The sequence below is a fragment of the Telmatherina bonti genome (genome assembly GCF_933228915.1).
Source record: "Telmatherina bonti genome assembly, chromosome: 19".
In the NCBI taxonomy this organism is placed as follows: domain Eukaryota; kingdom Metazoa; phylum Chordata; class Actinopteri; order Atheriniformes; family Telmatherinidae; genus Telmatherina; species Telmatherina bonti.
Window position 1 is genome coordinate 20,211,463 of NC_136617.1, and position 25,143 is coordinate 20,236,605.

Consider the following 25,143-nt stretch of genomic DNA (forward strand, 5'->3'; position numbering starts at 1 on the left):
CCCTGTTTTTGGACAATTTTATTACTTTTTGTCTTTAAACAGCAAGTAGGTGAACACAGTGGTCCCGTTAAAGCTGGTGATGGTATTAAAACAGCTTGTTCTGTGTACAGGCTAAATTTGCGCGGCAAATCAGTCACAATTTTAAGACATTGAATTTTGGCCATATTTCAGCCCACAGCTCTTCCTGTTTAGGACATTGTAAAACGCCTAATAAATACCAGAAGCATCCCACCACCTCCAGTACTTTCATTTACAAGGAGAAAGAAAAAAGAGAGAAAGGGAGAGAAAAAAGAAAAGTAGAAAAAAAGAACTTACAGATACAGAGGTCAGTTCAAGTGTACTGATGAACTGTTGAAAAGCCCAGACATCTTTATTCAGCTAAGACTCTGCACTACTAAACACGACGAGACATTTCCCTCTGCGGGCTGTTTTGAAGGGAAAACCTGGCTCCTGAGTCTGCTGCAACCGGTGAAAAAGTGAATCAGATTGTATTTAACAGGCTGCAGTCGACTCATTTTTTCCGACGACTTCAGGCTCCAAATGAGCGCCAGTGCACGCGCACATATTCACGCACATCCACACATATAGCGACACACACGGACTGCTCTGTTGTCGTTGTTGCCCTGCAAGGTAAGGTTATTTTTCTTTTGTTTTTTTTTTTTGTTTTTTTTGCACACTACACAGACATTAGTCTCTCACAACTTTTAAGAGTTATGGAAATATTTGTTTATTGAACGCGCTGAAGCGAAAAGCCTGTTTTTCTCAGCAGCTTTCGCTACGTTGCAATCCTTTTTATGCCAACTCCGAAGCTACAACTTCAATTAAACTCCCGTGCAAATAAAACACGAATCTATTCCATGTTTTCCTGCATGCAACCCATAATTTGTGCAAAGATGTCATTTATGGCTTACGTGATGAATAAGTATGTAATAACAAAGTTTAGATGAAGTATCGTTGAGTTATTGTTCTTTGTACATCTGTGAAATCAACATGACATCATCTGTTTTGTGGGTAAAGGAGTTAAAGAATCTCTCTCATTCATGTAATTTTTTGTTGAAAGAAAATTATTGGTCAAGAAGATCTGAGTTGATTCTTTAAACATAGTTTGTGCTAAAAGTGTAATGTTGGAACTGTGTGGGGGTTTTTTTTTGTTTTTTTTTGTTTTTTTTTTTTTTAAATTAAAAATGGTATTGCTTGTTTCTGTGACAGATTTTAACCTCAGCTTTATGTCAGTGAAAACAGTATTGGTCTATGGTTGTCTGTCACAATGCCAGCAAATCTAATCATGTGTTATGCTTCTTGTTTATTCCAGTTTGGAGATGCTCTGCTGGACAGTGAGCAGGGCCTGGCTCTGCTTATCATGCTGCTTTCTGCCTGTTATCTATTCCCTGGGAGAGGACTCAGGACCAGCAGGTCCTCTTCCTCCTTTACCCACTGAGCAAGCATCAGGAGATCCAGACCTAGAAGATGGAGAGTGGGGCTCTGGATCTCTTCTGCACTTGCTCCAAAGCTTTCCGGGTGACAGTCCCTTTGTAACAGAGTCCCCAGAAAAACAAGTCAACTGCACACAGCGTTTCTGGTTGCCGCCATCCCCTCCGATCTGCTGGGAAAACATAGCAGGACCTGAAGAGTTTTCAAAGTCCCGTCTGCTTGTTCTGCAGAATAGAGCTGCCCTGCAGGCTGTGTCCACCTCCAGCGGGGTGGAGGAGGAAGGAATCTCTTATAACCAACAAGCCAGAGAGGAGGTGCAGGGGATCCGCTCAGACCACCAGAGTGTTGTAGAAACAATGCAAACCATGGAGACTGTGTTTGTCTCTCTGAAGGAGAAGAGGAAAGAGGGGAAAGAGCAAGGGGTCCTCACAAGGTGAGCAAATAATTCTTCTTTGTGAAGGAAAACCCAACAGGTACCACAAGCAGTTCATTCAGTAACATAGTTTGTCCTCTTTGATGCTGAGCAGTAGTTTTACCTTTTAAAATATCTTAATTCCTTTTACTTTTACTAGCTTTATTTATCAAATCAGATATTAATAAAATATCTACTGATTGTTGTTCCTTTCAAATAAATGTACAAAATCCCTCATTGAAACCAAAGAACGTAATGACAGATTGAAATAAACACGAGCAGCAGCTCAGTGGCCAAGGATCAGAATATCTTTCATCAGCACCAGTTTATTTTTCATATATTGTATGAATTAGAACATACTATACATCATTATAAATAATAATTTTATAATAAATAATTTAGAATCATTGTACAGATTCTCATCCATTTTTGTGGTGTGAATTTTCATATAACTTGTCCTATTTTTAACCTGCAGGCAGCGCAGATCTTCAGAAGTGGGATGGATAAGAAATATAGTTTAGTTAAGGTTTGCTTTTCCAGACATGTTGGTGTGTGTTTCTTTTTGTTTGTTTTGTTTTCTAGGATTAGATCAATTAATTAATCCCATAGTATGAAATAAAAAGACTAACAAACAGCTTTTTATTTTGTACCGTCAGAGCAAAATATTTAAGAATGCCATTGAAGATTGTTCAAAATATGGACATATCCTAAGGCTAAATCTGGTGTAAGGCATCTTTTGATAATGTTTTTCATATGGTCCCTGATAAATAAACTAACTATAGTATAATCACATGAGATTAAAGAACAGATGTTGAGAAGGTCTGGTAAGGTGAAGTCTTTTTACATTATTATGTTAATTAGCCATGCAAAAATTGACAGCCTATATTGAGAGATCAGTGTTTCAGTGCAGATACTCTTTTTTTGTGTGCGTTTTAAAGAATTAGAGATGGATTGTGTGAGGTGATTTTATCAGATGAACTCTCAACCGTATCAGTGGCACTATGCCTTTGCCAAGCATTGATCTAAATATATTAAAATTTAGGGATTTAGTTCATCTTAGCACAACAATAGCTAAGTTCACAACAATGAGCTCCCTGACTGTATTCAACAAAGGTTTAAATCCAGAGGGACCTGCTATAATCCAAGAGGAATTCATGTTTATAAAAAAAAAAAGTACAGTTAGAACAAACACAAAAGGCAGATGTATCCCAGTTAGAGGTGTAGATGTGTGGAATATCCTGGAGGATACATTGAAAAGCTCTAAATCAGTTAAAGTATTTAAAACAATGTTTTGTCTCATTTCATAAATTAAGTCAATTGAGTGGAATTAATGGAAGAAATGCAAGTCTGACTACTGAGAATTTACTCTGTAAAATACTTTCAAACTATTTTGTTCTTTCTGAAATAGCTATAGCCTTGCTGCTTTAAGTTGTAACAAAGTTGTAATTTGGTTTGGCTTTAAAAGGTGTTTCACTTCAGCCAAAACTCTTTTGAGTCATTGCTTTATGTTTGTGAAAAAAATGTCAATTTAAAAAAAAAAAAAAAATCAAAAAGCAGTTTGAACAGTGCAGTGTCTTACTAAGTGTTGGAGATATTAATATTTTTCATTTTCCTGTTATGATACAGAAGTATGTATTCATCACTGGTTTGACATGCTTACCTAATGTAATATCCTTTGCAAATATCTGAGACCTTACACAGCAGTTACCTTTTCAGCTGGCTGCAAAGTGTTCATAGCAAGAGACCCAGGAAACCTGGATCAGTTTTGCTTGTTTGGCCTCAAAGTAACACAGAGGACTTCCAGACAAACTGAGTCATTTCAAGTATTTTCCAACAGTCAGCTGTCTGGACATCTGGCTGGGGGAAGGCTCTGGCTCTAGAACAGCTATAGAGCATCAGCATTCAACTCCATGTTTTCCCTTTGAGATGTGAGAGGAAACATGAACAAATAAACTCTTTGTTAGGCTGGGTTAAAAAGTCTTACTTGTGGTTTTATCACCCTGTATAGCATGAAGGAGCGCCTTTCCAATACAAGGGATGCTATAGATGGCCGAGGGCACATGGCAGACCACCTGGAGATGCAGTTTTCTACGTTAGAGAAGACTCTCCTCAATATTCAGGTTCGACTCAGCAAACTCATCCTACAGTGACAGCGTTTGGCAATTCTTATTTGAACAGTATTTATATACAAATCTTTTGTACAAAAACTGTAGCTAATGCATGCATCCTTTTTGTTAATGAGATTTAAAAAAAAAAAAAAAAAAAAACTTTATATGTACTTTATGTCAGAGGTTCACCTGACAAAGTAAAATGTGTGACCTGGAATTAGTCAAGGCGTATAAGCCTCACACTATTGCAAAGTTAAGATGAACACGCTGCTTGCAAACACATACCATATTGAGATTTCATTATCATATTAAACCTCTAGTAAAACTGCAAGATGCTTGTAAAATTGTGAAGTGAATGAGTGAGTTGTCAGCCTTCACAATGGTAATTACACACCTCTTAAGACTGAGATCATACACAATTTTCATAACAGCACCTATCTTTATTTTCATATCAAATCTAAATCACAGAATTGCAAATACATTGTGAAGATTAATTTGAACTTATATACATTTAAAAATTCACATTAGTGGTCTGAATGTGACTTTTTAATTAGGAAAGTTCATATCTTCAGTTGTGTTGTAGTTACACTGGAGAAAACGGTATGTTTACTTTGGATTAGTTTAAATAACATTCAAGTATTCATGAGCTGAAATAAACATATTCTTCAATATGTTTAACTTATGAGTAACATCTATATTTTAGACTTCGAAATCAATTTCAATATCTCCAAAAATAATGCATACACAAAAATCATGTTTTAAAGGCAGTTAGTAACTCAGGTGTGGAGACATCTGTGCTCCAGCTTTTTGGAAAGAATTTCCAGGTACTCATCTTGTACATGGAGTAAACCTGCAGGCTGCGAACAGGAAACATTTAACTCCTGGTTCAAGCAAAACATGCATCAAATCTAAGATTCTGCCACCAGAAAACCCTCAGGCAATCTAGCTGTAGTTGCTAAAATGCAAACTCATACTGGCCCATTTATCGGCCTCAGGAGTGCTTTGGCCCATGGATCCCCAACCCTGGTCCTCAAGGACCGGTGTCCTGCAGGTTTTCCAAGTGTTCCTGCTGGAACATACCTGACTCAGACTCAGACAAGCTCTGCACATGTCTGTTACCTACACATTGATTTGAATCAGGTGTGTTGCTACTGGGACACTTGGAAAACCTGCCGGACACCGGTCCTTGAGGACAAGGATTGAGTATCCCTGCTTTAGCCACAAAAAACTAATCACTTTGAACGGAAAATCAATTCCACAGAAAATCCAAGATTTGACTGAGTTGCAACTGTCTTATTCTGCCCTTTCTAAGCCAATGTCACACATTCTATTTACTCAGAACAATTATTTAATTCAATACTCTAAGACCGTGTGTCCCATTTTCTTTGCATTTGATCTCAGAGTCTTTGCTTGATTCTCTGGGTTTATTCTCAGTCCAGTGTCCTCTAATTCTGACCTACACCTCTACATGAACTCTTTGAAACACAGAGGGACTTCAAAGTGTCTCTTCTGAAAACCACTTGGCTCTTAGTGAGAGGCAGGACATGTACATATGACACCCATCTGGGCAAGAAGGCCATTCTTCTAAAAATCTGCTTCCTCTTCTTGCATTTGCTCCAAAGACTTGAGATATTCTCGAGCCAAGATCTTCTTTGGTAAGATATCTGTCAGGTAAAAGAAAAAATTTGATACGTTATGGTGTATTAAAACTGTTTTTTAAAGCTTCTGAGTACATTTCTATAGATTGCACAAAAAAAAGCAAAATTTTCCTATGATACCAACTCAAATACAGGAACCTTCAGATGTTTTTTAAACCATTGCGTTACAGAAATGTTACTGTAAAGATTGGCTTTGAGGTAACATCAACAAAAAAATCTATTTGTTCAATAACATAAATACATTTTTTAACAATAGTTAAGATATCATTTTATAGATAATGAACATTCAAAACCATACAATAAGGGACAACGTGCAGGGAGGGATGAAATGCTCTTTTGCTATATAATGTAAAAATGTTATTAAATATGATAATTTTAATACTATGATGTAAAAATATGTAGCATAGTTTTCTGTTCAATTAATTAAGGAACTGTTCATGGGTAAGATAACGTCGGAACAACTCAATTTCTAACCAGTATGTATGTCCCCTTCAAGCACAAGCTGTAGTCATGCTCAATAAGTCCAGCATATATTAGTTTGGTCGAACATGTTTTTTCTGCATGAATTCATCATGTTACAAAGGGCACATTTTGTTAAAAGTGTTCCAATCAGGAACAGATTTGGATCCCTTTATAATCATTTTGGAGGCTGCAACTTGTGGTGTGAGTAAGTTTTTCATTGTTTTATTAATAAGTATTTCTAATAATACTTTGTTGTTACTGTTTTTGCTTATATTCATTATCACCCTTGTTTCATTTTTTAAAATCTATGAATAAAATATTTTTTCAAATTGTGCAATATGTTAATGTTCATCATTTTTATATACCCTAATGTATTAAAGCAACTGTATGTTACCAGCTATATTAGAAATTACGCAATTTCTTTCTTCAGTATATCAAGGAACAGAAGTTCTCAGTACAGTAGAGCCCTACAGAAGGTTATTAAGGCAGCAGAGTGATGCATCAGAACTGAACTGCCCTTTCGGCAGGACAGTTCCACAACATGCAGCCGAAGTATGGCTGTTAAAAATCCTAAAAGACTCTTAACCCCAGTAACTGAGTTCAAGATGCTGAGCACAGGGAAAATTATTCTGCAACCTGAAAACACAGACTCAGCAGAAGCATTTACCTGAAATCTACATTCGATGCTCTGTAATCTCCACAAGGCCACTTATTTATCACATTTATTTACCTCTGTAAACTGCAAATACTTCTGTTGAAGTTTGATTTAGCTTCTATTGTCGCACTGTTTTATTTCTATTTTAATTTGTTCATTATTACAAACTTTTTTTTTCATTTGATATTCTTTCACTCAGTCCAGAGAATGACTCAGTTAAACATTTCACTGCATGTTGTACATGTATGATAGAACATGTGATAAATAAATCTCTTTAATCTTGAAAGATACTTCCTGAAACAGAGGAATATTTACGAAATATTAAAGTGTATCTTGCAAAGTGACTGTGTAGTGGATCTCACCTGTGAGAAAGTGGAAAGTCTCGGTCTCCTCTGCGGTTTTAGCCAGATCGCTGTATGACAGACTGTTAGTTTCCTTCCCAGAGCCATTGTTGAACGAGGACAGGGCCAAGTGCTGGACAAACAGCTCCTTTAATAACACAAAGCAAATCAGCAACTTGCAAATCTTCAACAGAGTTAAATTTTCAGTAAACAAACAGCTAACAATGCTAACCCTTGCTAGCAGCGAACAGGTTAGCATCGCTGAAGGAACCGATGATGTAGCATTAAGCTGTAGCTTACTGTAGCTTTGGTGGTGAGGAAGAGAGCGTCCTGGTTAATGCTAGACACATCCGGAGAGCTCTTCATGATTAGTCTCACCCTGGAAATTGGCAGGGAGATCATCTTTTTGGGTCCCGATGTTTGGTCTTCTTTGTCCGGATTATTTTGAGACATTTTAGAAAGCGCAGCGACAGTCAACCAGAAGAAACTTCAAGTATTGTTTTGAATGGTGACGCTTGTCTTCTTCCTCATCTTTATGAAATCCTTTGACAGCCTTCAGTTTGAATCAGCGCCACCTGCTGGAGTGGAGAAGCTATAGGAACAGGCTTGTTTGAAAGGGACAACAAACACCATGTGTGTTTTGTTGTCCCTTTCAAACAAACTCTTATTTAAATACAGTCTATAGTTTCAAACATTACATTCGATATAAAATAATTGGATTGGATTCATATTGAATTTAACTACAGGTAATAGTTAAAGTTAAAGTTAATTAATACTAATAGTACAGTTAATAGTTCTCCGTGAATAGAAATATAAACATAAGTACATATACCGATATATATTGTCCACTGTGATCTTTGAACTACTTCTCTCTCTCTCTCTCTCTCTCTCTCTCTCTCTCTCTCTCTCTCAATCTTTTTCTCTCCCTCATCTCTCTCTCTGTCTCTTTCTCTATCTCTCTCTCATCTCTCTCTCCCTCTCCATCTCTCTATCTATATTTTTCTCTTTCTCTCTCTCTCCATCTCCCTCTCTTTATCTCTCTCCCTCTCTCTCTCTATCTTTTCTCTCTCCATCTCTCTCTCTCCCTCTCCATCTCTCTTACTCTCTCTCTCTCTCTCTATCTTTTCTCTCTCTCCATCTCTCTCTCCCTCTCCATCTCTCTCTCTCTCTCTCTCTCTCTCCACACAGAAAAGAGTGATTCTATTCTCACAAGTTCTCGTGGTGGCGCTGTACTCATACAACTTATATTGTTACCACAGAAGAAGAATCGATCTTAGACACGAAGAAGAGTACTGGCGCTAGTTATGGCGACAAATTGCCCCTATAAACAAACACTACCGGTTTTCTACTCATTCCCATTTTCTTTGTTGTTCGTTTACTGTCCGAAAATGTCCTAAATGTTGCAGAAAGTAAATACCAGTCCCGCTGTTGGTGTGATATAGTGGAATTGTGTCAGTGGGGATTCATAATACGCTGTCAGTTGCGGATCTTATTGTTGAACATAGTTTGTATTCATTTTCTGTTTGGCTGAAGTCGTTTAATGACCTTTAACGATGCCTCTGGGTTTGAAACCGTGCTGTGCTGTCTGTAAGACGATCTCTTCTTCGATGTGGAAGAAAGGAAACCAGGGGGAAATACTGTGCAACAACTGCACAGGGAAGAGCATCAGCGGCGGAGCATCGGGGCCCTCCTTGTCCTGCAGCACGCAGCCCAGCAATGGCGGGGGGAAGCAGGTCAGTCATACTGAAAAAGAGATGCTTCATCAACAGGGGTTACGTTTGAAGTATGCTTGCTTTCGTACAGATTAGTCTCGGTTTGTTGTTAGATATGAGAAAGATTACTGCAGGAATATATGTTTAAGTAGTGCAGCAGCTTCATATGTAATCCGAGGGCTAAAAAGCGTCCTCACGACATCTCACGTTTGCTGTATGTTTGTGGCTTCACGTAAGTACTGGAAGACATCACAGTCTACTTGTTTCATTTATATGTATATATATCATTGCTCTTTTTTATTATTATTTGCTCTAAAGATCCTACATTGTGTTTAGACAGAAATAAACAAGATTATCTGCATATTAACATTGCAGATTCCAGCTGTGGTCAGCTGAAGCCCTTGATACTATAAACTTTTAATTAAAGTGTGAGCTGTAGTCCAATGTCTTCAATATGTTTGAAGTCTAAGCAGGAGATCCACAGACGGTCTGCGCGGTTGAGAAGCACCAAGTACAAAGCTCCTGCCTCTGAAAAGAAAGTGTCAACAAAAGGAAAAGGAAGAAGACACATATTTAAACTTAAAAATGTAAGTTAAAAATACATTGAAGTCTTCTTTTATTTTTTTTACCCAACATAACGTTGGAATTGATTACCTTTGCAATCTCTTCCACAGCCAATCAAAGCCCCAGAATCTGTAGCAACAATCATCACGTCAGAATCTGTATTTTATAAGGTATGCTGTTCATTCTAAATAAGCATGACAAAGCCTTTCTGTATCTGTGAAATGAAAATATACCAGTATTGAAAAGGGTGACAAAGCCATTTCTAATGTTTTAGGACTCCAGCGAACCAGTCAGAGCAATCGTCCACAGATGGGAAAAAAAACATTTGTGTGTGAGTTTACCTGTTTTGTGTCCACAGGGTGTGTACTACCAGACAGGTGATGTGATCAAGGTGACAGATGAGGAGGATGGGAAGTCTTACTATGCCCAGATCAGAGGATTTGTGCAGGACCAGTACTGTGAAAAGAGTGCAGCACTTACATGGCTCATTCCCACTCAGGCCAGCCCAAAGGACCAATTTGATCCTGGGACATACATTGTTGGTGAGTAATTATCCAGATTAACCCTTTTTTTTCCTCATTGATGTTTGTGATGTGTTTTACTTTGCTAAGAACAATGTGTTGTGCATCAGGTCCAGAAGAGGATCTTCCCAGAAAGATGGAGTTCCTGGAGTTCGTGTGTCATGCACCTTCTGAATATTTCAAGTCACGGAGTTCCCCATTTCCTACTATCCCTATCTGTCCTGAAAAAGGCTACATCTGGACCCACATAGGACCGACACCAGCACTCACTGTCAAAGAGTCTGCCAGCAGTTGCAGTTAATAGGACTGTGATATGAACTTATTCTGTTGCACTAAACAGATTAATGTACATTTGTGTTTATATAATGAAAATAAAAGCAATTGCCATTGTAGCTATTTCAGTTTAAAGGCAACTTGAAAAAAAAGAGGAAAAGCAATTGCAGCTATTGTACCAATGAGTTACACTGTTTGAGCATTGGAATATAACTTTTGTATTTGGTGATAATAAAAAAAATCTACTACTAATTTTGAATTATACTTTAAAACATAAATAATAACAACAATCTTTAGTCTCAAGTAAGTAAATGAGTGATTAAGACAATGGTTTAAATGCTAAAATAGCAATTTATTCAATATTGTACGTTGTATTTTCCTTTTCATATTTACATCTCCGATATGTTCAAAAGAAAAGTGGAAAAAGGCCTTTGTTAATCTCTCAGCTTCTGTTGGGTTATTATAATAAAATAATGGTCTTTTTTTTGTTTGTTTTTAGCTCTGTTACAGTTGTCTATTTTTCCAGCAAGCATTTTGTAGTTTAGTGAAATTCTTGAACTGCCTTAGATGCTATTTATGTGTGGTTTATCCACAAATTTATAATTATATTACAGCAAGGACCTTGATTTTGGCATGAGCCAAATGTAAAATCAAGCCATCCCAGTCGTAGAAAAGAAATGTATCCTTTACATCACATTCATTGGTATGTTGCATTCACTGCTCTAAGATTAAACTTTTGTTTTTACATCCATCAAACTTAGTGAGATGCTCTTTGTAAACCTCTGATGGTGATTTTTATTAATGAGGATGTCAAAAAGGATTCTTTTGATTTCCAGTGAGTGCTTGTCTATTGGCATTCCTCCTAGACCAGTGTGTCAATCCTGTTCCTTGGAGACTAAACGTAGATCTCAGAAAATTGGAATATTATATAAAAGCTCAATATTTTTCATCACTCATTTTGGAATGTGAAACCCATATCTTGTATAGATTCATAACACAAAGTGAAACATTTCAAACATTTATTTCTTGAAATTTTGATGATTGTGGCTTTTAGGTAACAAAAACCAAAAATGCAGTGTCAGAAAATTAGAATATTGTATAAGATCAATGAAAAAAGGATATTCTATACAGAAATGTCAGGCTTCATTTCCATTCCATTCAATACTTGGTTGGACCTCCTTTTGCATGAACTACTGCATCAATGCAGTGTGGCAATGCGTGTGGCACTGCTCCGGTATAATGGAAGTCCAAGTTGCTCTGATAGCAGCCTTCAGGTCATCTACATATTTGGGTCTGGTGTTTCTCATCTTCCTCTTGACAATACCCCACAGATTCTCTATGGGGTTCAGATCAGGTGAGTTTGTTGGCTTATCAAGCACATTAACACCATGGTCATTGAAGCAGCTTTTGGTACCTTTGGCAGTGTAGGCAGGTGACAGGTCCTGCTGGGAAAAAAAATCGGCATCTACATAAAGCTTGTCAGCAGAAGGAAGCATGAAGTGCTGTAAAATTTCCTGGTAGATAGCTGCGTTGACTGTGCACTTCAGAAAACACAATGGAGCAACACCAGCAGATGACAATGCTCTCCAAATCATCACTGACTGTGGAAACGTCACACTGGACTTCCAGCAACATGGATTCTGTGCCTCTCCACTCTTCCTCCAGACTCTGAGACCTTGATTTCCACATAAAATGCTAAATTTGCTTCCATCTGAGAAACAGTCCAGTCCTTTTTCTCCTTAACCTTGGTGAGATGCGTCTATGTTTCTGTCATTGTCTCTGGTTCAGGAGTGGCTTCACACGAGGTATGGGACATTTGTAGCCCATGTCTAGGATTCGTCTGTGCATAGTGGCTCTTGATGTGCAGAGTCCAGCTTCAGTCTAGCTTCAGTCCACTCCTTGTGAAGCTCCCAAATTCTTGAATGGATGTTGCTTGACAATGCTCCCAAGGCTGCGTTTCTGCCTTTTGCTGGTGCATCTCTTCCTTCCACTCAATTTTCCATTAATATGCTTGGACACAGCGGTCTGTGAACAACCTGCTTCTTTAGAAATGACCTTTTATGGCTTTCCCTCCTAGTGGAGGGTCAAAAATTGGCTTCTGGACATTTGTCAAGTCAGCAGTCTTCCCAATGATTGTGTAGCCATCTGACCCAGACTGAGAGACAATTTAAAGGTTTAGGATACCTTTGTAGGTATTTTGAGTTAATTAGTTGATTAGGGGGTGACACCATGACTTTGTAAGATTGAAGTTTTTCACAATATTCTACATTTCTGAAACACAGCAATTTGGGTTTTCATTATCTATAAGCCACAATTATCAAAATTTCAAGGATTCAATATTTGAAATGTTTCACTCTATGTGTAATAGATCTATAAAATATATAGTTTCACATTCTGAAATAAGTGACAAAAATGTTGAACTTTTTCATAATATTCTAATTTTCTTACATATATCTGTACTGCTTTGCATGTTTTAGTCCTTCCCGAAAACAGCACCACTGATTGAGAATAACTAAACTGCTCTGAAGTTATTTGCAAGCCTACTAATGAGCCATTGAAGGCCTGAGGTCATGCAGAGCAGTGGTTTCTGAGGACCAGGGCTGAGAAATACTTTCCTAGAAGCCTTTGAAAACTTGTTTGTCCAGACATCTGCTTATCTCCTTCAATTCCTGTCAGCTACAGTTTCTTATCACAGTTCAAGCTGAAGAATCAACTTAAAAATGCCTCTATTTTTGCATACCCTGTTGATTATGAAATCTATATATTAGCAGGCTGTTTGGAAAAAATAGTGCAAACATTAACGTAGCAATTCAGTGGTGTCATGCTCTTTTTGTTTCTACTGAAGGTCACAATGTTGCTGTACATCTAGCACTGATCACAAATGCGTAAACACGCTTTAATAATGAGACTAGAATAATTTTGCTAAAGTATAGACAACATCACAGCACAACGCTAAAACGCTCTTAACAGGTTAAGCGTGGAACCGAAAACGGAAGCACGTAACAGTCAATCATCTCGCTCAGCGTCTTTACTCTTTGAGGACTTCACCGTGAAGGAGCTCACTTTGTGAACGTATCCTGATGGACCCTGTTCCAACATTTACTGCGCAGTGCTGTTTACAACGTTAGCTGATTAAGACATGGGCAAATTCCTGTCCAAACATGGTAAGAAATATAATCTCATGCACGAACTGCAATTTTTTATTCTTTTTCCCCTCTTTTTCGTTTTTTCTTTCTCTTTTTTTAAACAGAAAACTTATTTCAAGTTTTGACATTTTTATCATTATTTAAACAGTTTCGAAACGAAGACAGAGCCCGGAAGGTGAGAGTCGACAAAGATAATGTCTCCTACATATACAGTGGAGGTCTTTGGTGTTTCTAACATTTTTTACTTTGTGCAGGTGGTAGCTTGTCTTCCAGCGTGCTGACCTGTCAGAGAGAGATGGAGCACGGCATAAACCAAACTAAACTAACAGAGGTAAATGCATACTCTTATATATTTTACTGACAGCCAATGAACTCACCTGATGATATTGGTTTTCTTCCCCATTGCAATGTTGAATTGGTAGAGTAAGAATAAATTAGGTGGGGGTGCCTGCATTAGCAGGCACAACTTCTGTCTGGTACATTGTTGAAGTAGCTAAGACTCTAAAGCACTTTGCGGATCTGCAGATGGTTTGAATTTTATATATATATATATATATATATATATATATATATATATATATATATATATATATATATATATGTATGTATATATATATATATATATATATATATATATATATGTATGTATATATATATATATATATATATATATATATATATGTATGTATATATATATATATATATATATATATATATATATGTATGTATATATATATATATATATATATATATATATATGTATGTATATATATATATATATATATATATATATATATGTATGTATATATATATATATATATATATATATATATATATATATGTATGTATATATATATATATATATATATATATATATATGTATGTATATATATATATATATATATATATATATATATGTATGTATATATATATATATATATGTATATATATATATATGTATATATATATATATATGTATGTATATATATATATATATATATATATATATATATATATGTATGTATATATATATATATATATGTATATATATATATATGTATGTATATATATATATATATATGTATATATATATATATATATATATATATATATATGTATGTATATATATATATATATATATATATATATATATATATATATATGTATATGTATATATATATTTATTTTTTTAATTTTTTTTAATTTTTTTTTTTTTAATCAAAATCGAAAGTCAAAAGGAAGAAGCCAAGGAGGAGCGTTGCTGTAATATGCAGACTGTAAAACCCCATACCCTGCATAACACATGCAAGACACAAGTCCAAAAGTCTATGTCTCAGATTATATTAGTTTTGTTTTGTTATTATTGTTTGCATACATTTCATATTTATTTATTTGTGACATATGTATCAGTTTTACGAACCTGTTTAGTAGTTTGTTGTCACTTTGGCAACTTTTTGTGTTTTTGCAGTTACTATTAAAAATGGGTTTTGGTGAAGTTTTGCATGTTTTCAGTCTGTGGTTATTTTAAAGAAAACATAAGCTGTTTTTGGCTAATTCCAAATCTTTTTGAATTTCTTTTTTATATTATTGACACGAAGCTCTTATACACTAGTCTCTTTCACTAGTTCACTCCTTGAGCCTTTTAGTCTCCTTTCCTATGTCTTTAATGTAATATAAGTAGTCCTTTTAGTGTAGCTGCATTTGGTAAAAGTGACTTTAATAGGTGTTGTGAGTCACAGCTATTTGAAACACAAGAGGTAGACTATGAAGCTATTTTTGCACTTTTTTTTTTTCAAAATGATCTTATTACCTTTATATTTTTAAGAACAACTACGCGATACAGCAGAAAAACAAGCAGCAAACACAGAGGAGCAGCCTGGTCAAACTGGTTTATTTCAGTGCCAACAGCTTCTCTTCAGTTATTCTGAGGTTTGGGACAAACAGTATTTGCTCACATCACTTCAAGGAGACATCAGACATGTTTAGAGGTTGTTGTTTATTTAATCCCCCACCCTTCCTCCTCCGTCTCTGTGAAGAGACTTCCAAGTTTGTGAAATACAAGGTTGCCACCCTCCATCCACATAGCATGGTCTTTATACCCAACTTTCCTGAAAAAAAACCAAACACTCCACATCTGTTACTGCTTTCTTTCTCTAGCCCGATGGAGTGTGTGGAAAAGATGTGAGGAGGGGTGGGGAAGCATGTAGAGTTGTGTTCAGCAGACTGAGCGAAAGCCATTACATGTATTCTGCTTCATTACTAGTGAAGCAGTTATGTTAAGGTCCTGGATACATTTTTTCTGTCTTTCTTTCTTTTGTCAAAGTAAAGAGTTCTTATAGGCTTTCAAAAACACAACAAAGTCACTCATCCATCCAAACGTGTTTAGCAGCCGACATGCCCTTTTCACCTCTTTCTCAAGATTTGATCTTTTACTGACACAACATGTTTTAAGATTAATAGACTCCGACTGGAAGCTTGGGACAATATTTGCCTTGTACTGCATGTGAAGGCTCTGGAAAGTCCTACAGTTTGAAAGAAGATGTTGACTCAGCGAAGAAGTTTAAAGAGCTGTGGAGTTTCTGGACTCGTTAATGCCAGAACACTTCCTGTGGTTGGATTTTCCAGCCAAAATAATGACATCCTCCCCAACACAAGTACTTTTAGCTGTGAATACTTTTCTTTGCGTATGTAATCTTATCTCTAAATAGTTTCACCTGCATCTGGTCTGTTTTGAGCTTTGCTTTTAAATTTTGCAACAGCATTATACTTAAAGTGTTTGAATGCCACAAAGTGACGGTTTTCACACAGTCAAGGCAATAAAAATTGAGTATAAAGCCCCAGTAAGTCAGTGCTTACATACTCACCTGTCAAATATCTGTCACACAGGCCTGCTTATTTGCAACATAATGTTTTTAAAGGTAATTACAAGAGAGAAATGGCTTCTATGCCTCTTATCATTATTACTCAAGTATTTGGACTCCATATTAGGCTGCTATTTGTTTGGTTGGTTTCCATTATTAAACCTTTTTTGCATTGCATTTTAGAAAGAAAATAGGCTTCACTGATTTTTTTTTCTTACATAAAGAAAGATTTAGCAGCTTGATATCAGAGCAACAGCTTGAATGGCTCAGATGTTATAAAGGAGAAAACTGAATAAAATGGAGGGATACTGCATCTACCAGAAATGCACCTTTCTTTTACCTGTATCATCATTCCATCTTTCTGTAGAACTCAAACCAAGCATCAGTTCTTCACAGGCTGAGTGTGGTGAACGTGAAAGGAAGGTTAGGTTGTGTGCATTTGAACACTTATGTGGGTATGAGGGTGCACTTGTCTTATCGTTCCTTTTGTTTCTCATCTGCTAGTGCTTCAGTGTGACACTGGAGATGAATTGTTTTGGCGGTAGATAAGAACTTTCATGCTGGTGCTCCCAGTCCTGTCTTGCTTTGCAGAAGAAATTATCACCAGAAAACAATACAGCCCTATACAGTGAACAGTAAAATATCCAAAACCAACCAGTGCTAGAGACCCAGAACAGTTAAGAAAGTGTATTAAACTACAGGTTCATGTTAGTTATATGATGTGATGGAGGAGAAGAGGTCACCCGGTTGCAGCTTAAAGAGGAAGGCCGAAACAGTACAAAATGACTCTGCCCTTCCTCTTTGGTTGTCTCATTCTTGTTTGTTTGAAATGTGAATGAATAACCTAGAAAGATTCGAAGCAATGCTTCACTCCATCAGAAAGATCTGAGTACAAACATACAATAGAAAAAGTCCACAGTTGCTAAAAAAAATGTGTTTACATTCTCTCACTCTGGGGACATGAAAATTATTTAATTGCTTCCTCCCTTGTTCTCCTTCACACTCCTCTTTGGTATTTACACTCTTTTTTTTCTTTTTTTTTTTTGATAGAACTTGTATGTGGAAATGAAGAAAGTCAAGTCTGAACATAATTGCAATTTCAAGGGTGAGTAGACAGCCATGCATTTTATACTGACAATGTTCTCCTTAAAGGGTTTATCAATGTTCAAACATATTAAGTTAAACACTGAATTAATCAGTTGCATTTTAGCCTTATACTAACGCTTACTTTTTGTTGTTGTTGTTGTTGTTGTTGTTGTTGTTGTTGTTCAGTGGTTCTACCCCCAAAGAAAACACCTGACAAGTTCCAGTTCAGGGAACAAACAAAGAAGAGGAATATTTATAATAATGTAAGTCTTTTTTTTTCTTTTCTGAAGAATAAGCAGCACGTTCAACATGTTGTTTCCAAACAACTCAAGTATTCCTCAGATTGTTCGGACTCTCTATCTTATTTATCTACTCACAAAATCAATTATATTTGTATCAATGTTGTAAAAGTGTTGTAAAATGTTAATCAAAGCAGAGTAAGATCATTTGGAAACTGTCACAATATACTAGTATTAATGTTAATTATTATAGAAGTACAATGTAATGTTTAGGAAATGTTGCAAATACAATAATATTATGATTTGATCTCAGATAAAGAGAAGAATCAAAACCTTACTGAATGCAGATTGATTACTGGACAAATGAAAAAAAGAGACAAAAGAATAAAAAAATAATTTCATTTTCTGACAGCATATATTTCTTCAGAATTAACTGAAGAAATTTCATTACTGTAAATATTTTTAGCCACAACAATCAGGAAGTAAAAACTCAAAATTGTGACAGCTCTGTTGCGAACCACATGAAGGTTGTTTTTATTGAAAATAGCACAAGAAAAAGAAAAATTTAAATTCTTTATGTATGTATTTATTTTTAAATGAGCAATCAGATTTTTTTTTTAAACTGGCCAGGTTGATAATACAAATATTTTCCAATTTTGCTTGGCAAATTGTAGGATTTTAGATATACGTATGTTATGTTATGTTGTGAATTCTCATGTAGTCTATAATGTCTGGACTGTAGGAGGCCAGAGTAGCTCCTTGGTTCCTATTGTGTTGGAACATATTTTTGTGATACATGCAGAACAGTTTGGCATTTTCATGCTCAAAAGCCTGTATACATTTTCAATGGAGGCCTTTACATAAATGTAATTTGCTTAAGTGGTTTGCTCCAAACATTCCCATATCAGCACAGATGCTGGTTGTTGAACTGTGCACTACTAACAGGCAATGTGTTGACTTCCCTCTTTAGCTAGAAGGAGGGTCATCCGTGATATTCCAGTAGAGTCTCATGTTTTGTTTTGTCATATTTCCACTGCCTTACTGTAAAATAGCCAGAGAGGAAACCAACATTTCTCTACATGTACATTTCTACTTCTGCCTTAAGTCGTGACCATTTTCAGTCTTGACTTATGCGTACAGAGTTTTCTGAATATGCTTTATGTTTGCAAATAAATGTCCAAATTCTATGCTGGGAAACATAATTTTGAGCTGTTGTCCCACACAATCTTTCATAGAGAACTGACCCCCCCCCCCCCAAAAAAAAAACCACACACACACACATCTGTTGTCGTCTGTATGTACATATTCCACATATTTAAAATGGTTTAGAAAAAGTGTTTTACCATGAGACGTATAAAGAAACCCCACAGTCAAGATTCTTTAATACAGTGTCAATTACCCTAAAAACAATTTTGTTAGTCTGATTATATATACACATTTTGACACAGGACACAGAATATAATGAGGCACCGCAACCTGGGCAGGAATGGGTCTTCACACTGTACAATTTCGACACCTCGGGCAAGATCACAAAAGAGGTAACTTGATGTTCTGTTTTCTTTTTTCATCATTCATTGTGAAAGTATTTTCACAGCAAATGTATGTACATGTTTTGAAGGATATGTCCAGTCTGATACTCTCCATGTATGAGGTTATTGAGGCTGCAGTGAAGCAGCCTTATGGCAGAACCACACCGCTCAAGATCAAACTGGTTGTAACTCCCTCACCTTGCTCAGGCAAGACACAACACATTTATTAAATTTCAATTTCCACTGTGACTCTAGAAACTATATGAAACGCTGTCACTCTCTCACAATGTAAACAGCAGCAGAGGAGGTGCAAAGTACATCTCATGAGCAAGGACAACCAGTGAGAAGTCTTTACTGTGTGGGAGAAAACATTGAGCGCAGAAACCACTACCTGGATCTAGCAGGAATTGAAAACTATTCCTCAAAGTTTGACAATATAGGTAAAGAAACTCCTCCATTACTATTAAATCCATAAAAGTTCTTTACTGAAAAAGCTTCTGTATTATTTTCTCGATCCTTCCTCCACTTTTTCCTTTCAGATTCATCCTCTCATGTGATACAAGAAGTTAGTTCTGCTCTTCAGCACCATCCAGTGGCAATTAGAGAGAAATACATACCCAGAGAGTCTCTCCAACAGTTTTTTGAAAATAAAACCAAGTCATTCAAGAAAGAGAGGAGTAGAAGAGATAAAAAGTCCTGCAAGATGCATGGCCAACACCCAGCTTCATGGTGCAATCCAACCAAAACTCATCTGCAGCACTCCCACAGCAAGAGACTTTATTCCAGAGAGCAACAATCTACATCACCCCTTAAACACCCTGGCTTCCACTTCCAGCCAGGAAGAGACAGTCAAATAGCTAACCTTCTTTCTACCTGCGAGGTCATTCTGGCCCAGAGACATGATCACCATCATCACCATGAGCATTATCATCACCATCACTACCACCACTCATAACTACATAATATATACAATAGTTTTGAATGTGAAATGCTATTGAGCAGGTCTTTAAAAAACATCTTTATCAAAATATTTAATGGAGTCAAGATAAATCACTTTAATCCAAATTAAATCCTGCAACCTGTAACCTCGAAGATCATGTCATTGTTATTATTGAACACTTGTTAGATCATTGCATGTTCATATTTTAACAATAGAATCTGATTAGTGTTTTTTTCTTCTATGGCAACAAATTTGATTTATGGAAGCTTTTTTTCTTATTTAAACAAATGTGAAATTCATTCATGCATTCATTGTCTTCAAACAGCTCTGTGTTGCAGTATTTCCCCTCAGCAGCCGCCGCTTTGTTGATATTCTCTCTTGCTGACAGTCCAAGTGTTGTGTTTGTCTGGGACAAGGCTTGCTGTGGTTAGTCGGATTAAGGGTAACGGGGCAGCTGGAGCCTATCCCAGCAGTCTTCGGAGGTGAGAGGCAGGGTACACCCTGGACAGGTCACCAATCCATCGCAGCAAATGTGAAATGATAATAAAATATTTAAATGTCAATTTTTCAGACCAAAATAATTTTTTGTTTTCATCTTTTCAAGTTACTTATTTAGTGAAACATTTCTGGTTAAAAAGTTTGCACTCATAATTTTTTATGTTTAGTAAACTATAATTATTCTTCATAATAATATTATTCTTTAATATTATTAGCAGTTGTATTATAGTACAACTGTGAGGCTTCACAAATTTGTGTTCAAAATAGAAAAGGTTCCTAGCAGGATTCAAATGTTGTTGCTACTCATCTCTCTGGCAAAGTTGCAAATAGACACCATGCCTGACGAAGGACATGAGACAGCTGTTTCTATTAATAACTTTGACCCTCTTACCTATCACAAGACCCCACCATGGCTTGCTCCTGCCTCGCCACAGCAAGCCTTGTCCCAGACAAACACAACACTTGGACTGTCAGCAAGAGAGAATATCAACAAAGCGGCGGCTGCTGAGGGGAAATACTGCAACACAGAGCTGTTTGAAGGCAGCTCTCATCTTCAACAGAGAAACTTTCAGCCTAAACCATCTGGTACAGAAAACTCGGGGAGAAAGTCTTAGAACATGAAGTCCCTGCGCTTCCTTGCAGCTGAACTCTTCGTCCAGACTGGTCCAGGTGCTTTGAAGAACCTGGGCTGTGTATCTTTTAACCTCTACCCACTTCTGTTCAAGGCCTGCTACCTCCATGAGCAAGCTGACTTGTTGCATGCTTTGGTCCAGATGTGGCCTCTTCATGAGCTCAGCATGCAAAGACTTCTGGGAAAAACCATCGACTGTCATGTGGACCTCACCTCTCGCACCTGCCGACTTTGTCTAGAAGCAATTCTGACCGGTCTAAAGGTACCTAAAAGGGCTTTAATTTATATTGTTACTATGTTTAATCACATTTTCAAGTTTACAGTGGTATTTCTTTAATTATTACTTACAGCTACTTTCTTTTATTGTTTAACTCAAAAGAATGACTTAAATGACTCTCTTTTTTTTTTTCTCCAAAGGATTATGTGCTGTCTCCTCCGAGAACTTATTCCAAGCGCTTACATGTGGTGGACCTGACTGCCCTAAAAGACATTGAGCACCAGGTCTGCCCATGCAGGTCCACGCTGGGGCGATGGGCAAGAACCCAGCTCCTTACTCAAATGTGCTATGAAACAATGGTGGCTATGCAATCCAGTGATGTGTCTCGCGGTGCATTTGAAACATCTGTCGACGTCTATCTGAACGGATTCGTCACGGGACGCAACTATGAGCTGGTGGCTCAGGCCTTCCTGCTCCTTCGTTACTGTCCTTTAAAAATTCACTTTGTTAGTTTTAGAGCTGATTCTCTTGCCCTCAAGCAGCTGTTCTATGTCCTTCGCCTGGCTGAGCCTGAATCCATCACAAAGCTAGAGGTGGTTCACAATGTTCCCTTGGAGGCCATGCACTTGGAGGTACTGCTGTCCAGGGTAGAATTCCCCAAACTTCAGTCTTTGACTCTTCCAGCTGGAGCATTAGATATTAGGAGGCTGGGCTCTGATGATGATGATCTCTTGGCAACAATTGGTAATCTGCTGGCACAGCTGAGCACCCTCACTGAGTTCTGCGTTGGGTTCTCTACACTCACAGGACATCTTCGAAGACTGCTGAGGTGAGTCTGTTAAAAGATGGAAACTCAAAGTCATTGTTTTCCTAAATTTCTGTGTCCTGAGAGGCACTAATACTGACTCTGATGTCCATGCTGCATGCATACGACAGCACCAAGAGCTTTGACATCCTCCACATCAGTGGTTCCCAAACTTTTTGTGCATATGTGTAATGCTCCCCTACAACAATTACAATACAAATTCAAGAAAAGTTGGGATATTTTCAAGAAATTTGAAGAAAATTCAAACTAAACTAAAAGACCTTCAAATAATACAAGTCAACATTTTATTCACAACAGAACAAACATAACAGATAAACTGAGGAGTTTTATAATTGTATACACAAACTGAGCTACTGTCAAATGTGATACTACAGGTCTCAAAATAGTCGGAATGGGCATGTTTACCATGGTAGAGCATCTCATTTTCTTTTCAGAATAGTTTGAAGACATCTGAACATCATGGCTACAAGTTTGTGGAGTTTGCTGAAGAGTTTATTGTCGTCTTTAATGGATTTTTCAATTAATGATGCACCAGATGTGCTCTGTAGGTGAAAGGTCTGGACTGCTGGTAGGCCAGTTCAGCATCTTCTCTTCAGCTGGGAAACCATGCCATGAAAATAGCTGCAGGATGTGGTTTTGCGTTGTCTTGCTGAAATAAAAAAAAAAAAGCTTTGAAACAGATGTTATCTGGATGAGAGCAGATGTTTGTCTGAAATCTTTATAAACTTTTTAGCATTCAAAGACATGTGCATTGTTAATATTTCTAAGTTTAGACATTGTGATGTATAAATGCATATATACTGTTGTGAATACAATTTTTGGCTCATTTGATTTGAATGTTTTTTTTTTTTAGTTTTCATTTTGTTCAGTTATAAGGAATTTACAACATACATTGAAATCTACAGGAAATAATATTATCTGGCCAAAGCATTGTTCTTCAATCACAGTTTAAACCAGATAAATAGCTGAAAATGGCAGTCAGTATGATTCCTCTCATATAGTCTGAGTGTCCTTTTTTATTTGGAATAATATGAGGTTAGATGTGCATTTGACAAGATAGATATTGCTTTGATAGAACTGCTGTTCACAAGTTGAGTTATTTCTGAGATAATCAACTTTTTTATATTTTCAGCCAGGACACACTGTTGTCTCTCTTCAGGATATTCCTTTTCATAGGATTTGGTTTCTTTTTTTGTTGTTGAAATGGTGGTTGATTCACTACTTTGTTTTATGTTTGCCCATTAGCACTTTCACAAAGTTGTCCATGTTTTACTAGTTGTTTAAAAACTTCATCCCCTCATCATGACTTGGCCTCCCAGTAGGGGAACCGCACCTCTAAATGATTGATCTCAACAAGGATTCCAGGAACATGCAGCTTTAAGGACCTTGTTTAGCAGTGGAAAGTATTTTAATGTTAAAGCTGCTGACAATGCCAGTGTGAGGACAGAAAGAAGAGGTTCAATCATAAACCTGATGGAAATCATTTACAGATCAAAGGAAAATGGAGCAAAGACTTAAACCCCAAACAATGTTTTTTTTATATTATGGCTAGTTTGAGAAATTCTAATTTATCCAATGATCACCTTTCATTGAGAAATTTTTTAGAATCCCCAGTGGATGATGAAACCAACTGTGTAAATGTACACCAATAACATGACATTTTCTGAACCTTTCTGGAATCAGATTTAATTTAAAGAACTTAAAGAAATCTAAATACACATTTGTCCTGTTTTTCCCCCCTCAACTATGCAACAACAGTATTAAAAATGGTTGGTGCTCAGTAACTTGTTTGCAACCCAAATCTCTTCTGTTTGCCTTACGCAGTCCTCTCAACACACCACTAACAGTCCTGGAACTGGCCAATTGCTGCCTGAACCGTCTGGATATGACATACCTGGCCAACAGCCTTCACAGCGAGGCACTGATTCAGCTGGACATCAGTGGACATGACATCTTTGGCTCCTTCTCCACACCTTTCCAGAAGCTGCTGAGTCGCTGTTCCACAACGCTAGCAAGCCTGACTCTCGAGGAGTGTGATATTAAGGATCAACACTTAAACACATTCATCAATGTTCTGGCCCCCTGTCAAGGCTTGGAAGAACTTAAATTCCTGGGAAACCCTTTGACCTCTGCAGCCCTGCGCAGGCTATTCTCCATACTATCCGCAGGGTTTCCAAAGTTAAGGTACATAGAGGTTCCTGTACCCCGTGAATGCTACGCAGAGGATGTTACCTATCCTCTCGATGACTCAGTCTTGCAGCACTACAACAAGGGGTTGTTTCAGGAGACTAGGAGCCAGCTGTTAGGCATCCTAGAAAATGCTGGTAGAGGAAATGTTAAGGTGTGCACCCCCCTGATGGGATGCTATGATCCAGACATAAATGAAACTAGCAATGAGCTAGGGGTGTCCATGTTGAAATCTTTCAACAACATAATTGGGAACTTTATTGGCACCATAACTGATGTAGACAACAGGAGATCACAGGCCCAGTAAGGGACCTGATGAGGCATCAGTGGGTTGAAAGAAAAGGGTATAAAGTTCAAACTTTGTAAATACATCTTGGCTTGTGCAGGAAAAGATGTTTAAACCAGGCAAAACTATATTTGCTAAGTTGTCAACAAGGGGTTCCTTCGGGAGGTTTTATTTTGGACTTTATTTGGAAGCTTCATTGGCTTAGAGGTATAAAACTGTCACTTCTAATCCATTTTTGACTGAATGCCAAAACTGAAAGTAAATACAATAAGCTAAATTGAACTCTCTGGCAAATCATCTTCTCCCAGTACCTTTTAGTTCCTCTTCCTAGTTTGTAAACAGCTGTGCTGTGCAGATTATTTTACAAACTGTGATAGTTACTGGTCTATAAGATACCTTATTTGTTTGGTTGTAAATGCTCACAAGTCCATACTAATGATAAATTATGTATATAAATTGTAAACAGTACAATCTTGCAACATGTCAGATGGCAGTTAAATAAGTGCACAATTGTGTTTCATTGTACCAATACAAATAAATCAAATCATCTTAAAGCCTGT

At 36.9% G+C, this 25,143-nt stretch overlaps 5 protein-coding genes across 6 annotated transcripts; 4 read left to right on the forward strand and 1 right to left on the reverse strand.

Moving 5' to 3' along the window:
• Window positions 1-476: 476 nt before the first annotated feature.
• LOC306769610 (uncharacterized protein) lies at window positions 477-6,403 on the forward strand. 2 transcript variants are annotated; one of them, XR_013771705.1, is made up of 4 exons: window positions 477-630; window positions 1,313-1,864; window positions 3,852-4,993; window positions 5,156-6,403. XR_013771705.1 is itself a non-coding variant. In XM_079258282.1 (3 exons), the coding sequence occupies exons 2-3, from the start codon at window positions 1,320-1,322 to the stop codon at window positions 3,991-3,993; spliced, it is 687 nt and encodes a 228-aa protein (XP_079114408.1). In that variant the 5' UTR covers window positions 477-630; window positions 1,313-1,319; the 3' UTR covers window positions 3,994-6,403. The 2 variants fall into 2 exon arrangements, 1 of the variants encoding a protein (XP_079114408.1); XM_079258282.1 differs by having other exon boundaries at window positions 3,852-6,403.
• chrac1 (chromatin accessibility complex subunit 1) lies at window positions 5,484-7,578 on the reverse strand. The gene is made up of 3 exons (XM_079258283.1): window positions 7,368-7,578; window positions 7,089-7,215; window positions 5,484-5,615 (listed from the first exon to the last, which is right to left on the reverse strand). The coding sequence occupies exons 1-3, from the start codon at window positions 7,518-7,520 to the stop codon at window positions 5,536-5,538; spliced, it is 360 nt and encodes a 119-aa protein (XP_079114409.1). The 5' UTR covers window positions 7,521-7,578; the 3' UTR covers window positions 5,484-5,535.
• An 800-nt stretch (window positions 7,579-8,378) lies between these two features.
• gatad1 (GATA zinc finger domain containing 1) lies at window positions 8,379-10,852 on the forward strand. The gene is made up of 5 exons (XM_079258875.1): window positions 8,379-8,800; window positions 9,244-9,366; window positions 9,454-9,513; window positions 9,702-9,885; window positions 9,975-10,852. Exons 1-5 carry the CDS (start codon window positions 8,621-8,623, stop codon window positions 10,163-10,165), a joined length of 738 nt encoding a protein of 245 aa, XP_079115001.1. The 5' UTR covers window positions 8,379-8,620; the 3' UTR covers window positions 10,166-10,852.
• A 2,326-nt stretch (window positions 10,853-13,178) lies between these two features.
• On the forward strand, window positions 13,179-19,228 carry LOC306769952 (protein naked cuticle homolog 2-like; the record flags this gene model as incomplete). Its single annotated transcript, XM_079258719.1, has 7 exons — window positions 13,179-13,301; window positions 13,432-13,458; window positions 13,538-13,614; window positions 17,195-17,249; window positions 17,417-17,493; window positions 18,918-19,007; window positions 19,088-19,228. Exons 1-7 carry the CDS (start codon window positions 13,277-13,279, stop codon window positions 19,226-19,228), a joined length of 492 nt encoding a protein of 163 aa, XP_079114845.1. The 5' UTR covers window positions 13,179-13,276.
• Window positions 19,229-20,684: 1,456 nt separating this feature from the next.
• lrrc14b (leucine rich repeat containing 14B) lies at window positions 20,685-25,138 on the forward strand. The gene is made up of 3 exons (XM_079259045.1): window positions 20,685-21,329; window positions 21,485-22,113; window positions 23,935-25,138. The coding sequence occupies exons 1-3, from the start codon at window positions 21,054-21,056 to the stop codon at window positions 24,602-24,604; spliced, it is 1,575 nt and encodes a 524-aa protein (XP_079115171.1). The 5' UTR covers window positions 20,685-21,053; the 3' UTR covers window positions 24,605-25,138.
• The last annotated feature ends 5 nt before the right edge of the window (window positions 25,139-25,143 follow it).